We start from the raw sequence: 14,748 nt of genomic DNA on the forward strand, positions 1-14,748 counted from the left end.
GTTTTATTTTGTAGGTGACGAATGATTCAAATCTGGCTGAGATAGATATGTGTCAGGGAGTATTGATTGCATAAGCAATTTGGTATTTTTCTGCTCAATGTTTCCTACTTTTAAGTTGTAACTAGAGGTAAAAAAAAAAAAAACAGTTGTGTAATGTATTATAATGGGCTTGGTGTAACAAGTATGCAAGATGAGAATGTAATGATTCAGTTCTATTTTCTTTTCATTTTGACTTTGTTTCAGGCACACTTGCAATTCTGAGTTAGAAATGTAGCAAAAATGGAGGGATGCGTTCAAAACTTGATTACTGACCCGTCACAACCTCATGTAGCATTTAAAAGTTATGGTGATTCGCTTTCTTATTTGTCTATAGTTCATTACGTAGTTTAGTAAATTTTTTAATGATGGCATTTGAGTTCGCTTTTGAGGTTTGGTTGGCTTTTGAAAACGAAGTGGATGGAAAAAAATTGGTTGTTTTTGCATTAGTATAAAGTTTGAATATGGTTTGATATTAGTTGCTTCATTTGCATTGATATGAAGTTTGAATATGGTTTAATATTAGTTGATTCATTTAGTTTTTATTGTTTTCTATTTTGTGGTTGATGAATTAATTATGCTATTTATAGAAATGTATGTTATACTTCATTAAAAAAGTGTTTAAAAACACCCGTGTTTAAAAACTGTCAACATCCTTTCAACTTATTTCATATGCAATATTTGAATCTACAAATAGTTGTTTGGATTATTGTTATATATTAATAATTTTTTAAATAAAATTCGCCAATTCGCGGGTCTTTGACTAGTAAAGTCAATAAAAGAGTAATACAATAGTTATATATTATTTTAACTTATAGAGTATCATTTCTGTATGGAAATAATTAAATTGAGACTGTTAGATAATAATAATTAATAATAACTTACAAATAAAAAAGAAAAAAGTTACCCATATTAACTGCAACAGTTCTAAACGCTCGAAAAGTTGTACGTGAACACAAGATGTATTTCGAGTGAACTGAGCCTACTTTGAATAATTTTCAATTAAAGAAGAAGAGTTGTGGACAGGGTTTTTGGTTTCGTCAGGTAGGAGGTAACGATTTGGTTTTTGGATCATGGGGTACACTCATACAAGTGTAGGTAATGTTGTGGATGAGGGCAGATCTTCTTTGGCTTCGGGTCCCGTGTTAGGCTTAACCGCGAGATGGATACGGAGGATCATGTATTGGTGGTTGAAGCTTCAAGACCCGACAAGAAGGTCACTTTTAGGCAAGTCGAGGGTAAGTTTGGTAGGCCGGACTCTCGAGGCAAGAAGGTTAGCACGACAACAAGTAATAGTGATGTTTAATTCGTATGATGGTTTTTGGCTTGTTAGTTTTTTTTAGTTTGTTTCTTTTGTTGCTACTTGGTAGTGTTTTTTTTTATTAGGAAAATGCTAATGACAACCCTTATGGTTGTCACTAGCATTTCCTATTTTTTTTTTTTTTTTTTTTTTTTTTAATAGGCGAGTCTCTTAAAGTGTAGCAGATGAGGATTGAACCTGAGTTTTTTTTTTTTTTGAACTTTTCAAGTATCTTACCATCAAGCCACCTCTTGGGACTTGGTAGTGTTTTTGATGTATCTTAGTATATGACGACTGCTTTGTTTTAGTTTAGGTTCTTTAGATTTGTTTGGTGTTTTGTCTTTTGGTTTCGGCTCGTCTCAAGATAGTCTTTTGTTTCTTGAATTTTTTTTGTTTAGTTCGGTAGTGTTTTCTTTGGGCGAGGCGTTGTCCGAGTTGATTTTAGTATCTGGTTTCCTTGAAAGTATATAGTTTTTTGACCCAAAAAAAAAAAAAAAAAAGATATGTAGCATTTCATTTCTATTAGGAATATACCCGTCCATCGGTTCATGCCCATACCCGGTTTTGTTCGGTTAGAAAAATGCTCATAATAGCAATACACATCTAATGATTTGCAGTCGTCTACTTGGAGCGCACGATAACACAATTACAAATTCCTCCCATATTCTAAAACCCTCTCTGTCCTAATAAACCCTACCAAAACCTCAAAATTCGTCATATCACCAGCGTTGGCAACACCGAGTCAAACCCTAGCTTCTGTTTACAAATTAAACTCCAACTGATCCATCGATGCCTTTAAATCTGGAAAAAATCAAAGTTAACGCCTCGAATCCAAAAGTATGGATCGTGATCGGCGTTAGCGTCGCCGGTATCTTGATCGTCGCGGCAGAGACACGGCGTCGTAGATTGAAAGGTAGGTATACCGTAAGAGAAGATTACGGTGTTTTTATCGAGCGATTTGAGCTACTTCCGTTTCCTCAGCCGCCGCCTCCCGCCGCTAAACAACCTCTCTCCGGTTTAACTTTTGCCGTCAACGATATGTAAGTTCTTTATTTCTGTATTGCTTAACTGATCATCTGATGACTAATTGATGACGCTTAATCAATGAAAAGCTCATTGCTAGATAGATATTGTTCCATTTCACGTTTTCAACTTTTTCTGTATATATAATGTATAGAGAGTATATTAGCAAAAAAAAGCAAAATATAGATGGAAAATTTTAAAACCATAAGCATAAGTGCAATTGTTGGTGCTTGGTTTTGCACTTTGCAGAAATATTTGAATAATTTGCTTATTTTAATTTTGCAGCACAATGCAAAGAGTAACTGTTGTGTTTTTTGCTGTTATATGTTGTAGATTTGATGTGAAAGAGTATGTGACTGGTTTTGGGAACCCAGATTGGAAAAGAACACATGAGGAGGCAGGGAAGACTGCTGTTGTTATTACTTCTTTGTTGAAGAATGGGGCTACTTGTGTTGGCAAGACAGTTATGGATGAGTTATCTTTTGGGTACTCATTTGATCATTTCATTCTTTTGAAAGATTTTAACTATCTAATAAACTAACATGTCATGAAGAAAAAGGTTACAGTTACTCATAAACGTTCTGCTGTTGTGATTGAATATCTAATGTATGTTGTTAAGATTGGTTGGTTATGCAGTTTTGGCTATGTAAGCCTTGCTTATAAATATAATATATAACATCTAAGTAATATATTACGGGAGATCTTATGATTGCTATTGTTTTTTGTATAAATATTTTTATATTGGTTTATGAAGCGAGTAATGGACTACTATTTCAGGATAACTGGAGAAAATTATCATTATGGGACCCCAACAAATCCAGCAATGCCATCTTATATTCCTGGTGGATCGTCTAGTGGTTCAGCCGTTGCAGTTGCAGCAGAATTAGTTGACTTTGCTATTGGTATTGTTTTTTTGTTATTTGTTTTTCGTATAGTTTTGATAGTCTGATGATTCTGATTCTGTGGTGTAACAACCACATTGTTCGTGTTTCTTAACACTTCATTTTTCTAATTGTTTGCCTGGTTATATAACCTTTTTACCTGAAAAGGCACTTGTGTTCTATCCATAAGCTTGCACCTTTTATTTCATTTTATTGGTTTGACACGTCTTTTATCTATTTATTTATTTATTTATTTATTTTTGACTTTTCAGGCACTGATACCATTGGGGGAATAAGAATTCCAGCTTCATATTGTGGCATTCTTGGATTCCGGCCTTCACATGGAGCTGTATCCAATATCGGGGTTCTTCCTAATTCACAGAGTTTAGACACTGTTGGTATGTAGTCTCGGTATGTTCTATTATATTTTGTTAGTTTCCAGCTTTAAAATCAAAATGCTTGTCAGTAAAGATCCCTCAATATTGTTACATATCGAATTGTTTTACGCCCAGCCTGCTGTGATGTTTCTGCAATGTTGCTTTGAGTTTTTTCACTCTTATGTTTATAAAATCTTTCAGGAATATTTGCTCGTGATCCTTCTGTGTTGCATCGTGTTGGACATGTTCTTCTTCGTTTGAACCCAGTGGAGCCTAGAAGGACGAGACGAATAATTGTGGCAGATGATTTATTTCAATTATCTAAAGTTCCTTTGCAGAAGACCGTATATATTGTTAGCAAAGTAACTGAGAAGTTATCTGGTTGTAAGTTCCTTCACATGATATTTTTATTTCCAGTTATATAAACATTTGATGCAACTGACTTCTTGAAATCCACAAGCAAATGGGATGACAGTAGTGATATTGACTGTATATTTTGTTTTTGATTAACTTTTTTGCAGACCAAACACCAAAGCATATGAATATTGGTCAGTATATCTGCTCAAACTTACCCGGCCTAAGTTACTTCAGTGACCAGATGTCAAACCTGCAAAGCGGAACTAATACTTTGAAAGCTCTATCTTCAGCAATGTTATTATTACAGGGGTACACCTTTCTTTGTTGCATCTTTCTATTGCAATTGTTGTATAGCACACACACTCTACTTCGGCTTACTTATGTAAAATAGGGATGCATTGCTCTTTTAATTCTATACGTATATGTATTTGTAACTCTTAATGTGGTCATTACTGTAGAAATTTATGGCATATTATTCTTTCAGATATGAGTTCAAAACCAATCATGAAGAATGGGTTAATACAGTCAAGCCCAAGCTAGGAGCTAATGTATCTGATCAAATTCATGCAGCAATTGCATCCACACATGAAAATATCAAAGCGTATTACAAAGTAAGGACTGAAATGCGAACAGCTCTACGCAGCCTCCTAAAGGTACTTTGCGCAAATGACTCGGATCTCTGTTTTGTGGTTACTTTACCTATTGCATTGCATTAGCATTTTATATTAAAAGAATTAGGATAATGAATATTTGTCACATATATTACTTTGTTTTTATGTTATTTCAGGCTTTTATCCTTGCTAGGGAGAAATCTACTTTATGTACTAGTTTTGAGGTTACTGAATGTGCTTGTTGATACCTAATATTTTACAAACTCTAGTGAATGATAGATAGTCTTTCTTAAGAATACATGCTGTTAAGGGGTGGGACAACTATAGCTGTTATCTTTCTGATTATAGAATTATCTCAACTACACGTTTTTTTTACATATGTCAAGTTAAATTTTTATGTACAGTATTGTGTCATCTTTTTTTATTTATTATTATTTTTTTTTTCCTTTTTTCTGTCAAATGTTGTATTCTTTGTACTAAAGAGAATTCAAATATTGTTAGATTGATACGGTATCATATCTGCTCATAGCTCTTATCTCAAAGTAGTTTATTATAGAATGACTTATCATTGCTTTTGTATATGATGAAGGTGGTTTATTTGAACCACTGTGCCTCATGTGAGCATGGTAACTGTAGACTGCTGTTACTTTGACGTGTTTAATTGTATGATCGTATAAATTGTAGTCCTTTTTTGTTTGCCATGCTTTATGCTCTATTTACCATGTTCACAAGCAGCTACATGATGCCAATTGATATATGTCTCATGTGCAGGATGATGGAATTCTAGTTATTCCTACGGTTGCTGATACTCCGTTAAAACTCAATTCAAAGAAAGCTTCGTTATCGGAATTTCATGATAGGGCATATCCTTTACTAAGCATTGCTACTATGTCTGGCTGCTGTCAGGTAAATTCATATGAAGCCTCGGTCTGTTTTTTCTTTCTTCTTTACTGGATCATCCTAAATCATAATGTCATATGAATAATTTCTAGGTTACTGTTCCTTTCGGAAAGCACGAAGATTATCCAATTGGTGTTTCGTTTATTGCGAATCATGGATCTGATAAGTTTCTTCTTGATACTGTGTTGGACATGTATCAATCTATACAAGGACAAGTTACTGCTGTTACCAGTTTACCCCCATCACTAGACTTGAATGGCAATATGGATGCTTCTGAATTGTTGAAGGAAAAGGTTCGACACTTTCAGTTCATTTTATTGTTCGAAACAGTATTATTTCTCCCATTATTTAATACACATGTGATTATATGGTTAACGATGACTTTTTATATTTGTTGTATGGGTAGGTATTGAACTATGTGTGGTATTCTGGGCGTTTTACATTTTCAAGCGACTTAAACTTGCAAATTAAATCTTTTTTATGGTTGCACTTGTTTTTTGTGAAATATAACAAGCAAAAGTTGGTTAAAATTTGAAAGCTTCCTTTGCTACCCTCTTCCCTAATTTGATTTGTAAGAAATTAATAGTGACTTCATATATAGTCTAATCTTATGATGCATTGGTTTAGTTGAGGGATTTTATTGTTTCACCTTTTGTATGTTTCTGTCTTATTTAAGGGAAATGCTGCATTCAAGGGAAAACAATGGAATAAAGCTATAAGCTTTTATACTGAAGCAATTAAGCTGGATGAATCCAATGCTACTTTTTTGTGTAACAGAGCAGCTGCATATTTAGAATTAGGATGGTATGATCAGATTCTTCCGAAGCAATGTTTCTTGGTATATATAAATATAAATCCATATATTTCATTCGACTAACATGAAGATGGTTGTATTTCAGCTTTCAGCAAGCTGAAGAGGACTGCACCAAAGCAATATCACTTGATAAGAAGGTAGTTCAAGTTATTTTATGGATCTGATTTTTTTTACCTTACTCTTGAGATAGGTCTAAAGTTTGCGCTGGAAATAGAAGATGTTATCTTGATCTGAATCTGATAGGTTCTTTTTGTGTCTGTTGCTTAAATGGAAACAGGTCAAATGGGGCAAAAGTTAGCCAAAGTGCATTTCTATATCAATATTTTTTTTATTTTATTTTATTTTATTTTTTTTTTTTAAACCAGTTTAAGTAAATAAGTATATTTTTTTTTTTAAATGATATTATTGTTGTATTTTTCTTTGGCAAACCAGCTATTTTTCAAAGATTATCTGAGCAAAAGGTACTAACATTAAGAATTCAATTTTTCTTTGTTCAGAATGTAAAGGCATACTTGCGACGAGGAACTGCTAGAGAATCAGTTCTTTATTACAAGGAGGCTCTTCAAGGTACGTCTTTCTCGTTTTGAAGATTTGGTATTAAAACTAGCGTTTATAGCGGAACACTAGTAACTGGAAAAGTTATTTACCAATTCTGTGTTTTTGTAAAAGTATTATTTATTTGTTCATTTTCTTTTTTTTTTTTTTTTTTTTTTTTGGCTTTTAACACTGATTCTAATCACATAATATGCTACACATTAGAATAGTGAATTGATATGGATGCCTAAAATAGACCTGAAGATTTGCTGAAAGGGTATCTGACCTTACTGTACATATCAATGCATCTACAAAATGGCTGTTTTACTTGGTCATGGTTAATGACGGTGGCGAGTCTACAGTGACCCGTGGGTCACGGATACCGCCAGTTTGAAAATTATTAGTAGTAAATACCCTGTAAATTGTATAAGACACCGCTAAATAAAAATGGAGGACCCCATATATTTTTTGAATTTATAGTTTTTTCTTTAAAATGTATAGGAAATCACTATATTTAACTACTCGGACCCAATATATTTTCCAAACTCGTAGTTTTTTAAAAGTAAACAACCCACTAAAATAACATTCAAATATAGTCAGTCCTGAAATTTTTTTTAGGACCCCATAGAGTTTACATCCTAGAATCACCACTGGTTAATGATTGCTTTTAAGTTACTATCATGTATAAGGATCGTTCCTAGTGTAATCAAACTTTCTATTACTTGCAGATTTTAAGCATGCCCTTGTACTAGAACCTCAAAACAAGACTGCCAAAGTGGCTGAGAAGAGGCTGCAGAAACTCATAAGTTGATCTGCTTTGGCTGTTTGAACAGAGAGCTTGAATGTACTTTTGTTTTGGTATGTCTTGGCCTCCTGTGACATCTCTTTTGAGTTTATTATGAAATTATAATCAAGTACAGAACTTGAGTTTTCTACGACCTGCTAATTTGAGTGTCATTTTTGTCGAGTTTCGGGGTTCAGGTGAAATAGTTATCGTATTGTAACGTCTTCTGGTGTTTATATTTCACAAAAATAATTGTGCATACGTTGTGGTTAATGATATGTTAATACTTGAATCCTGTTCTAGTGGTTGTGAGCTACCCTTCCATGTTTATGAAAATTACTCTATTATTTGTTTATTATTATGTGTTGTGCACTAGATCTTTTTTTTTTTTTTTTTTTTTTTTTTTTGGATTCAAGTAGCTATTAAACAGATAGATGAGGCAATTAATCTGTTTGAGTAGATGTGTTAAACATGTCAATTTAGTAATTTTCAAAGAACTCTTTCTAGTAATGTGCATTTCTCTAGATAGTTAAGGGGAAATAGATGTGCTTGATAGCACTGAAGATAACCATGCAATTGTTGAATAAATATCTTAATATTTTTTAGATTGAACACGCAACTTCCATTATTTTGCAACAAAAAATTGAAAACACAGTTGCCCGTGGTACCTTTTATATCTAGAACTTGATTAAGCACAATATAGATATCCCTTCTATGAAGTCAACAATTCAAATGATTCGAATCCAAGTTTTACGGCTATGGTTTACTAAGCATATATACAGATTAAAAGGTAAGGCCATCAGTACCATTCTTAACAAGGGCACATACTTTGCGGGGTGAAGCTTTGAATATTTGAAGCGATGACCATTTTCTTAATTTAATCATTTCATATTTTACTCCTAAACTATCTGCGAATATGAATATCATTTTGTTAAACTACAATATTAATGATTAATTCATCGGGGTAATACTTCTCGTACATTTGGCATTAAATGAAGTCACGAGAGAATCAAATGAATTTCGAAAGATCTTTACTTGACCCACAAATAACTACTACTAAACTTTGAAAAAACACAACTAATTAATAATTAAATATCCTAAATCAGTAACTCGTGATACATATAAATACCTAAAAAAGACTACTAAAGTACTAATAATACTAAAATGTAGAAAAACCCTGCTGCAATACATAAACAAGATTTTGAAAATAATCAAGAAAACATTTATCAACATACTCAGTTTTATGCAGCCTTTGAACCCGAAGCTAGAGTCGGGGTTTTCAAACGTGTCACTCGAACCATCATTCTCAAACGGTTTCAGTTTTCGCGAACGTTACGATTGAATTGTTTGCATCGTCGGACGTTGACTTTGACCTTCTCAACTCATCAACTCTCAACATATTTGCAGCTTCTCTCAACCCACTAAGAAAAGCTCCGTGCATTGTTGCTGGATACTGTTTATTCGTTGCTTCACCCGCAAAGAAAACTCTACCGTTTCCAATACTTTCAGCAAGTACGTCGTAATCATTGCCAGATGCACCAATCCCAACGTACGAATACGACCCGTAAGAAAACGGATCTTGGCCCCACCGAGTGCAAATCGCCTGAAGTGGTTCAGGCACCGCAATCCCTTTTGGGTTAAAAATCCCCTTAAGAATTTCCATTACTCTGTTCACAGATTCCACAGGTGACATTCGTTCAAACTCAATTGCAGCTTCTCCAGCTACTAAAGCTACAAGAAGCGGGCCACCTGAAACCGACGAGTAACTATAAAATAAAAAGAACTCACCTCTCATACTCGATTTATCCGATAAATGCCCAAATGTGTCGATTTCACCTCCCCAAAAATCATACGGAAACAAGATTGCAACTTTGTTTAATAACCCAAAACCTAACCTTTCTATTGCATCTTTCTTCCTTCGAGGAAGATCTGGAATGAATTCAATCGAATTTCTTTTAAGAATACCTAACGGTACCGTGCACAAAACCATATCCGCATGATATTCTTGCCCGTTTGCGTAAACTAACACCCCATCCGACCCGTATTTAATGGTTTCCACCGTTTGATTGTAGAAAATCGGTAAATTTTCAGCTAATGCTCGGATAAATCTGTCATTACCTCCCGGAATAAAACAATGATCACCGCCCATCTCAAACGGATCATCTTGATCCCAAAACACCATTGATAAATTAGACATTAGCGTGGCGTTTGCATATTCTAAATTCGCTAAATGCCAATCTAACAACATTTTTTCTTGTGGATCTTCTGCTACTTTATAAACATGTCTAAACGCTTCTAAAGCCGTACCTAACGGAACGTCTATCGACTTTGCTTCCTCCATCATCGATTGCCTAAGCTTACAAACCCTATCTAACAGCTTATTAAACGAAACTTCAACTTTCGAATCGATCTCAGGGTTAACCGTTCTCCCATTAGGTAAATAAAGAGGGCAAATGTCCCTCACTTTATGCAGCGGAAACCCTAGCTGCCGCGCTAAAACGCCTAGCGGATTACCATTGATTCCGGTGAGCACACTGCCACCGAGGTCAGCTGCAGCAGCACAATCACCACCAGACATCTTTTTCGTGCGTACACGACCACCAGGCCGTATTCGCCCCTCTAAAACCACAACCTTAAACCCTAGAAATATCAATTGCCGTGCAGCGACTAATCCAGATAATCCGGCACCAATTACGACAACGTCGCCTCTAGAAGAACCTTCTAGAGGCTTCAATTTTGCCGCCTTCACGGATGCAGAGAGACCGAAGTTGATGTAACCGTGTTGTAATAAAAACGAGTACGCCGAGTCAACCAGGTGAGTATGTTCAGCTCGGATCGCTTCAAGAGCCTGTTCTCGAGTTAACCAAACGTCGACGTTTGATCGCCATCGAGCTAAAATATGATTCCGTACAACGATATAATTAGCTTGCTCAGTTCCGCCTATTGTTTTAACTACATTAGCTTCTATTTCTTCTTCAGTTAACGAGTCAATTGGAAACCCTACGGAGATTGCAATTAGGGTTTCAACGTCGAGATCTGATGAAACTCTACGGCGACGGCGAGATGTTAAGTTATCATATTCGTATTCGTTTGTATTTTTGTCGTTGGGTGATTCGTTACCTATCTTGCGACGGATGCCGTGGACGGTAGCGGAAAAAGGTATCATCTCTGGAAATTGTTTCTTTCGACGACGTCGTTTTTTAGGTGCTGGAAGTGCAGTATCGGTGGTGGTGGTGTTGACTGGTGGTGGGACCGGAACGTTGACGTAGTCTGTTAATATGGTGTCGGATTGAGTATAAATATCAGGAGTTGCGGTGTGAGGAAGATGGTTATTTTCGAGAGATGTGTTGTTGTCGGAGAAAGCATTGTTGTGGTCATCGGAGACATTGTTGGTGTTGTCGTCGGAGACGTCGTTGGGGTTGTCGTCGGAGCCGTCGTTGGGGTGGTCGGAGGAATGATCGTTGAGGTGGTCGGAGGTTTCAAGTTGGGGATCCATGGAGGTGTGAGTGTAGGACGGCGGTGAAGGAGCTCCGATGAGCGGACGTTGTCTGGTAGATAGGTTAAGGAAAATATTATACTCCGGTATCAAAAATCAATTTTTCCCTGATTAATTTATGAAGTTTTACACGTTCAGCCTCTAAAGTATTAGAAGCTACAGAACTAACCCTCGTATTTACTGTAAAAAGTAAAAACAAACACCGCAACGTACAAAACTACAAATGTAAAATAGTTAGATTGGGGGAAAAAGGTAGAAGAAGTAAGTAGCTGCTTTTCCACACCAACAAAAGGTAGAAGAAGATAAATTGTTAGATTAGTTTTAACAACTTAAGGTAAAACTCTTTTTGCTTTAAATGGGTGCTACCTTTTGAAAAATACCGGATATAAAGTGTGTCGACTGGACTTTGACCTCTGGTAACACGCCCATCATGACTCTTTTTGACGGGATGTTACAATTACTTATTGGGCGAAAGTATTGTAATTTGTTAACCCTAAGTTGTTGCTTTTCTGAAACTGACATGCATTTTATTAATTTGCGAAATTAGCCTATTGTATGTATGTATTTTCTACAGTATCTATTAGTGCAATGAGCTTTCAGATAACTACTATTACTATTTGAAACTTATATAGCTGCCACATTTTAGAATTTTCTAACAGGTTACTTATGTAGAAATCAACAAACACAAACAATACATTATACTCCGTATTATTCTTAGTGTTGAATACAAACAATAAGGAAACTGATATAGGTGGATACTTTTTTTTGTTTACTTGCCCTACAAAATTTGACATTGGAATTGAATTATGATGCTACCTGTTTGATTGCTCTTCTTGTTGCTACATTTGGTAATTTATACATTTCATATCGAGTTTGGGATGAGAGACTTGTTGTTGGATCTTTTGTTTGCATTAGTGTTATTAAGTCAGAGTTTGTGCAGTGTCAGTATATTTAAGATCAATTGAAGATAGTGTTTTGAGGTCCAAGTAAGATTAAGATGATGATGCTTAAAAGAAGACTATCTTTGTAGTAGGTATACTACAAGTATTAATCATTCATATTGTATTGTTAAGGTAAAAGTTTAAATTTATTTAGGTTGGAAAAAACATAAGTGTGCTTATTGTTTAACGAATCAAAGCATGTCATCAAGTAGGATTTTTTGAGTTGTTTTAATATCTAATATATGTGTTGCCAACGGCTAGTTCATATATTATTGAAGTTTTATATTAAACATGTCATCAACTTTTGGAACGTCCTTGTTAAAAATAGGGTATGATTTATGAAATGTCCCGTTCTTATTGATTAAAAACGTTCCATATTAATTGATTTCGTTGCGAGATTTTGACCTCTATATGAGACGTTTTTCAAAGACTGCATTCATTTTAAAACAAACCATAACCTTTATTTCATCAATAAAGGTTTAAAAAGCTTTACGTAGATTATCAAATAATGATAATCTAAAATATTCTGTTTACACACGACTATTACATAATGGTTTACAATACAAATATGTTACAACGAAATAAGTTTCTTGAATGCAGTTTTTACACAATATCATACAAGCATGGACTCCAAATCTTGTCCTTATTTAAGTATGCGACAGCGGAAGTTCTTAATAATCACCTGAGAATAAACATGCTTAAAACGTCAACAAAAAAATGTTGGTGAGTTATAGGTTTAACCTATATATATCAAATCGTAATAATAAACCACAAGATTTCATATTTCAATATACATCCCATACATAGAGATAAAAATCATTCATATGGTGAACACCTGGTAACCGACATTAACAAGATGCATATATAAGAATATCCCCATCATTCCGGGACACCCTTCGGATATGATATAAATTTCGAAGTACTAAAGCATCCGGTACTTTGGATTGGGTTTGTTAGGCCCAATAGATCTATCTTTAGGATTCGCGTCAATTAGGGTGTCTGTTCCCTAATTCTTAGATTACCAGACTTAATAAAAAGGGGCATATTCGATTTCGATAATTCAACCATATAATGTAGTTTCACGTACTTGTGTCTATTTTGTAAATCATTTATAAAACCTGCATGTATTCTCATCCCAAAAATATTAGATTTTAAAAGTGGGACTATAACTCACTTTCACAGATTTTTACTTCGTCGGGAAGTAAGACTTGGCCACTGGTCGATTCACGAACCTATAACAAATATGTACATATATATCAAAGTATGTTCAAAATATATTTACAACACTTTTAATACATTTTGATGTTTTAAGTTCATTAAGTCAGCTGTCCTCGTTAGTAACCTACAACTAGTTGTCCAAAGTTAGATGTACAGAAAAAAATTGATATATATTATCTTGAATCAATCCACGACCCAGTGTATACACGTCTCAGGCTAAATCACAACTCAAAGTATATATATTTTTGGAATCAACCTCAACCATATATAGCTAACTCCCACATTACTCCATATAGAGTGTCTATGGTTGTTCCAAATAATATATACACATGGGTCGATATGATATGTCAAAATATTTGCATACGTGTCTATGGTATCCCAAGATTACATAATATATTAGAATACATGTATAATACAATATAAGTTAGCTAGGGTATGATTAATATAGATTTGTTACCAATTTTCACGTTGCTACAACAAGAAAAATTATTCAATCTTGTTTTACCCATAACTTCTTCATTTTAAATCCGTTTTGAGTGAATCAAATTGCTATGGTTTCATATTGAACTCTATTTTATGAATCTAAACAGAAAAAGTATAGGTTTATAGTCGAAAATATAAGTTACAAGTCGTTTTTGTAAAGGTAGTCATTTCAGTCGAAAGAACGACGTCTAGATGACCATTTTAGAAAATAAACTTCCACTTTGATTTTAACCATGATTTTTGGATATAGTTTCATGTTCATAAGAAAAATCATTTTTCCAGAAGAACCACTTTTAAATCAAAGTTTATCATAGTTTTTAATTAACTAACCCAAAACAGCCCGCGGTGTTACTACGACGGTGTATGTCCGGTTTTACAGTGTTCTTCGTGTTTCCAGGTTTTAAATCATTAAGTTAGCATATCATATAGATATAGAACATGTGTTTAGTTGATTTTAAAAGTCAAGTTAGAAGGATTAACTTTTGTTTGCGAACAAGTTTAGAATTAACTAAACTATGTTCTAGTGATTACAAGTTTAAACCTTCGAATAAGATAGCTTTATATGTATGAATCGAATGATGTTATGAACATCATTACTACCTCAAGTTTTCTGGATAAAGCTACTGGAAATGAAAAAAATAGATCTAGCTTCAAAGGATCCTTGGATGGCTTGAAAGTTCTTGAAGCAGAATCATGACACGAAAAACAAGTTCAAGTAAGATTTCCACTCGAAATAAGATTGTTATAGTTATAGAAATTGAATCAAAGTTTGAATATGAGTATTACCTTGTATTAGAAAGATATCTTACTGTAAATAAGAAAGATTTCTTGAGGTTGGATGATCACTCTACAAGATTGGAAGTAAGATAGCAAACTTTGAAGTATTCTTGATTTTATGAAACTAGAACTTGTAGAATTTATGAAGAACACTTAAAACTTGAAGATAGAACTTGAGAGAGATCAATTAGATGAAGAAAATTGAAGAATGAAAGT

The 14,748-nt window shown here is 34.3% G+C and overlaps 2 protein-coding genes across 2 annotated transcripts; one reads left to right on the forward strand and one right to left on the reverse strand.

Moving 5' to 3' along the window:
- Window positions 1-1,982: 1,982 nt before the first annotated feature.
- On the forward strand, window positions 1,983-7,934 carry LOC139894326 (outer envelope protein 64, mitochondrial-like). The gene is made up of 13 exons (XM_071877556.1): window positions 1,983-2,376; window positions 2,693-2,845; window positions 3,137-3,261; window positions 3,513-3,638; window positions 3,819-4,001; window positions 4,139-4,283; window positions 4,459-4,627; window positions 5,357-5,491; window positions 5,578-5,778; window positions 6,162-6,289; window positions 6,385-6,436; window positions 6,797-6,866; window positions 7,562-7,934. Exons 1-13 carry the CDS (start codon window positions 2,126-2,128, stop codon window positions 7,642-7,644), a joined length of 1,821 nt encoding a protein of 606 aa, XP_071733657.1. The 5' UTR covers window positions 1,983-2,125; the 3' UTR covers window positions 7,645-7,934.
- A 722-nt stretch (window positions 7,935-8,656) lies between these two features.
- Window positions 8,657-11,205, reverse strand: LOC139890863 (lysine-specific histone demethylase 1 homolog 1). Its single transcript, XM_071873793.1, has one exon. The coding sequence runs from the start codon at window positions 11,111-11,113 to the stop codon at window positions 8,924-8,926; it is 2,190 nt and encodes a 729-aa protein (XP_071729894.1). The 5' UTR covers window positions 11,114-11,205; the 3' UTR covers window positions 8,657-8,923.
- Between the last annotated feature and the right edge of the window lie 3,543 nt (window positions 11,206-14,748).

This window comes from Rutidosis leptorrhynchoides, chromosome 2, assembly GCF_046630445.1.
Source record: "Rutidosis leptorrhynchoides isolate AG116_Rl617_1_P2 chromosome 2, CSIRO_AGI_Rlap_v1, whole genome shotgun sequence".
Taxonomy (NCBI): Eukaryota; Viridiplantae; Streptophyta; class Magnoliopsida; order Asterales; family Asteraceae; genus Rutidosis; species Rutidosis leptorrhynchoides.

What these genes read in the sequence shown, in the direction of transcription:
- LOC139890863 (XM_071873793.1), bottom strand. Translation starts at nt 11,113, where the DNA reads ATGGATCCCCAACTTGAAACCTCCGACCACCTCAACGATCATTCCTCC.
- LOC139894326 (XM_071877556.1), top strand. Translation starts at nt 2,126, where the DNA reads ATGCCTTTAAATCTGGAAAAAATCAAAGTTAACGCCTCGAATCCAAAA. An exon ending in ATTAGTTGACTTTGCTATTG is followed by an intron (nt 3,262 to 3,512) that starts GTATTGTTTTTT and finishes TTGACTTTTCAG; the next exon opens with GCACTGATACCATTGGGGGA. An exon ending in AACTGAGAAGTTATCTGGTT is followed by an intron (nt 4,002 to 4,138) that starts GTAAGTTCCTTC and finishes ACTTTTTTGCAG; the next exon opens with ACCAAACACCAAAGCATATG.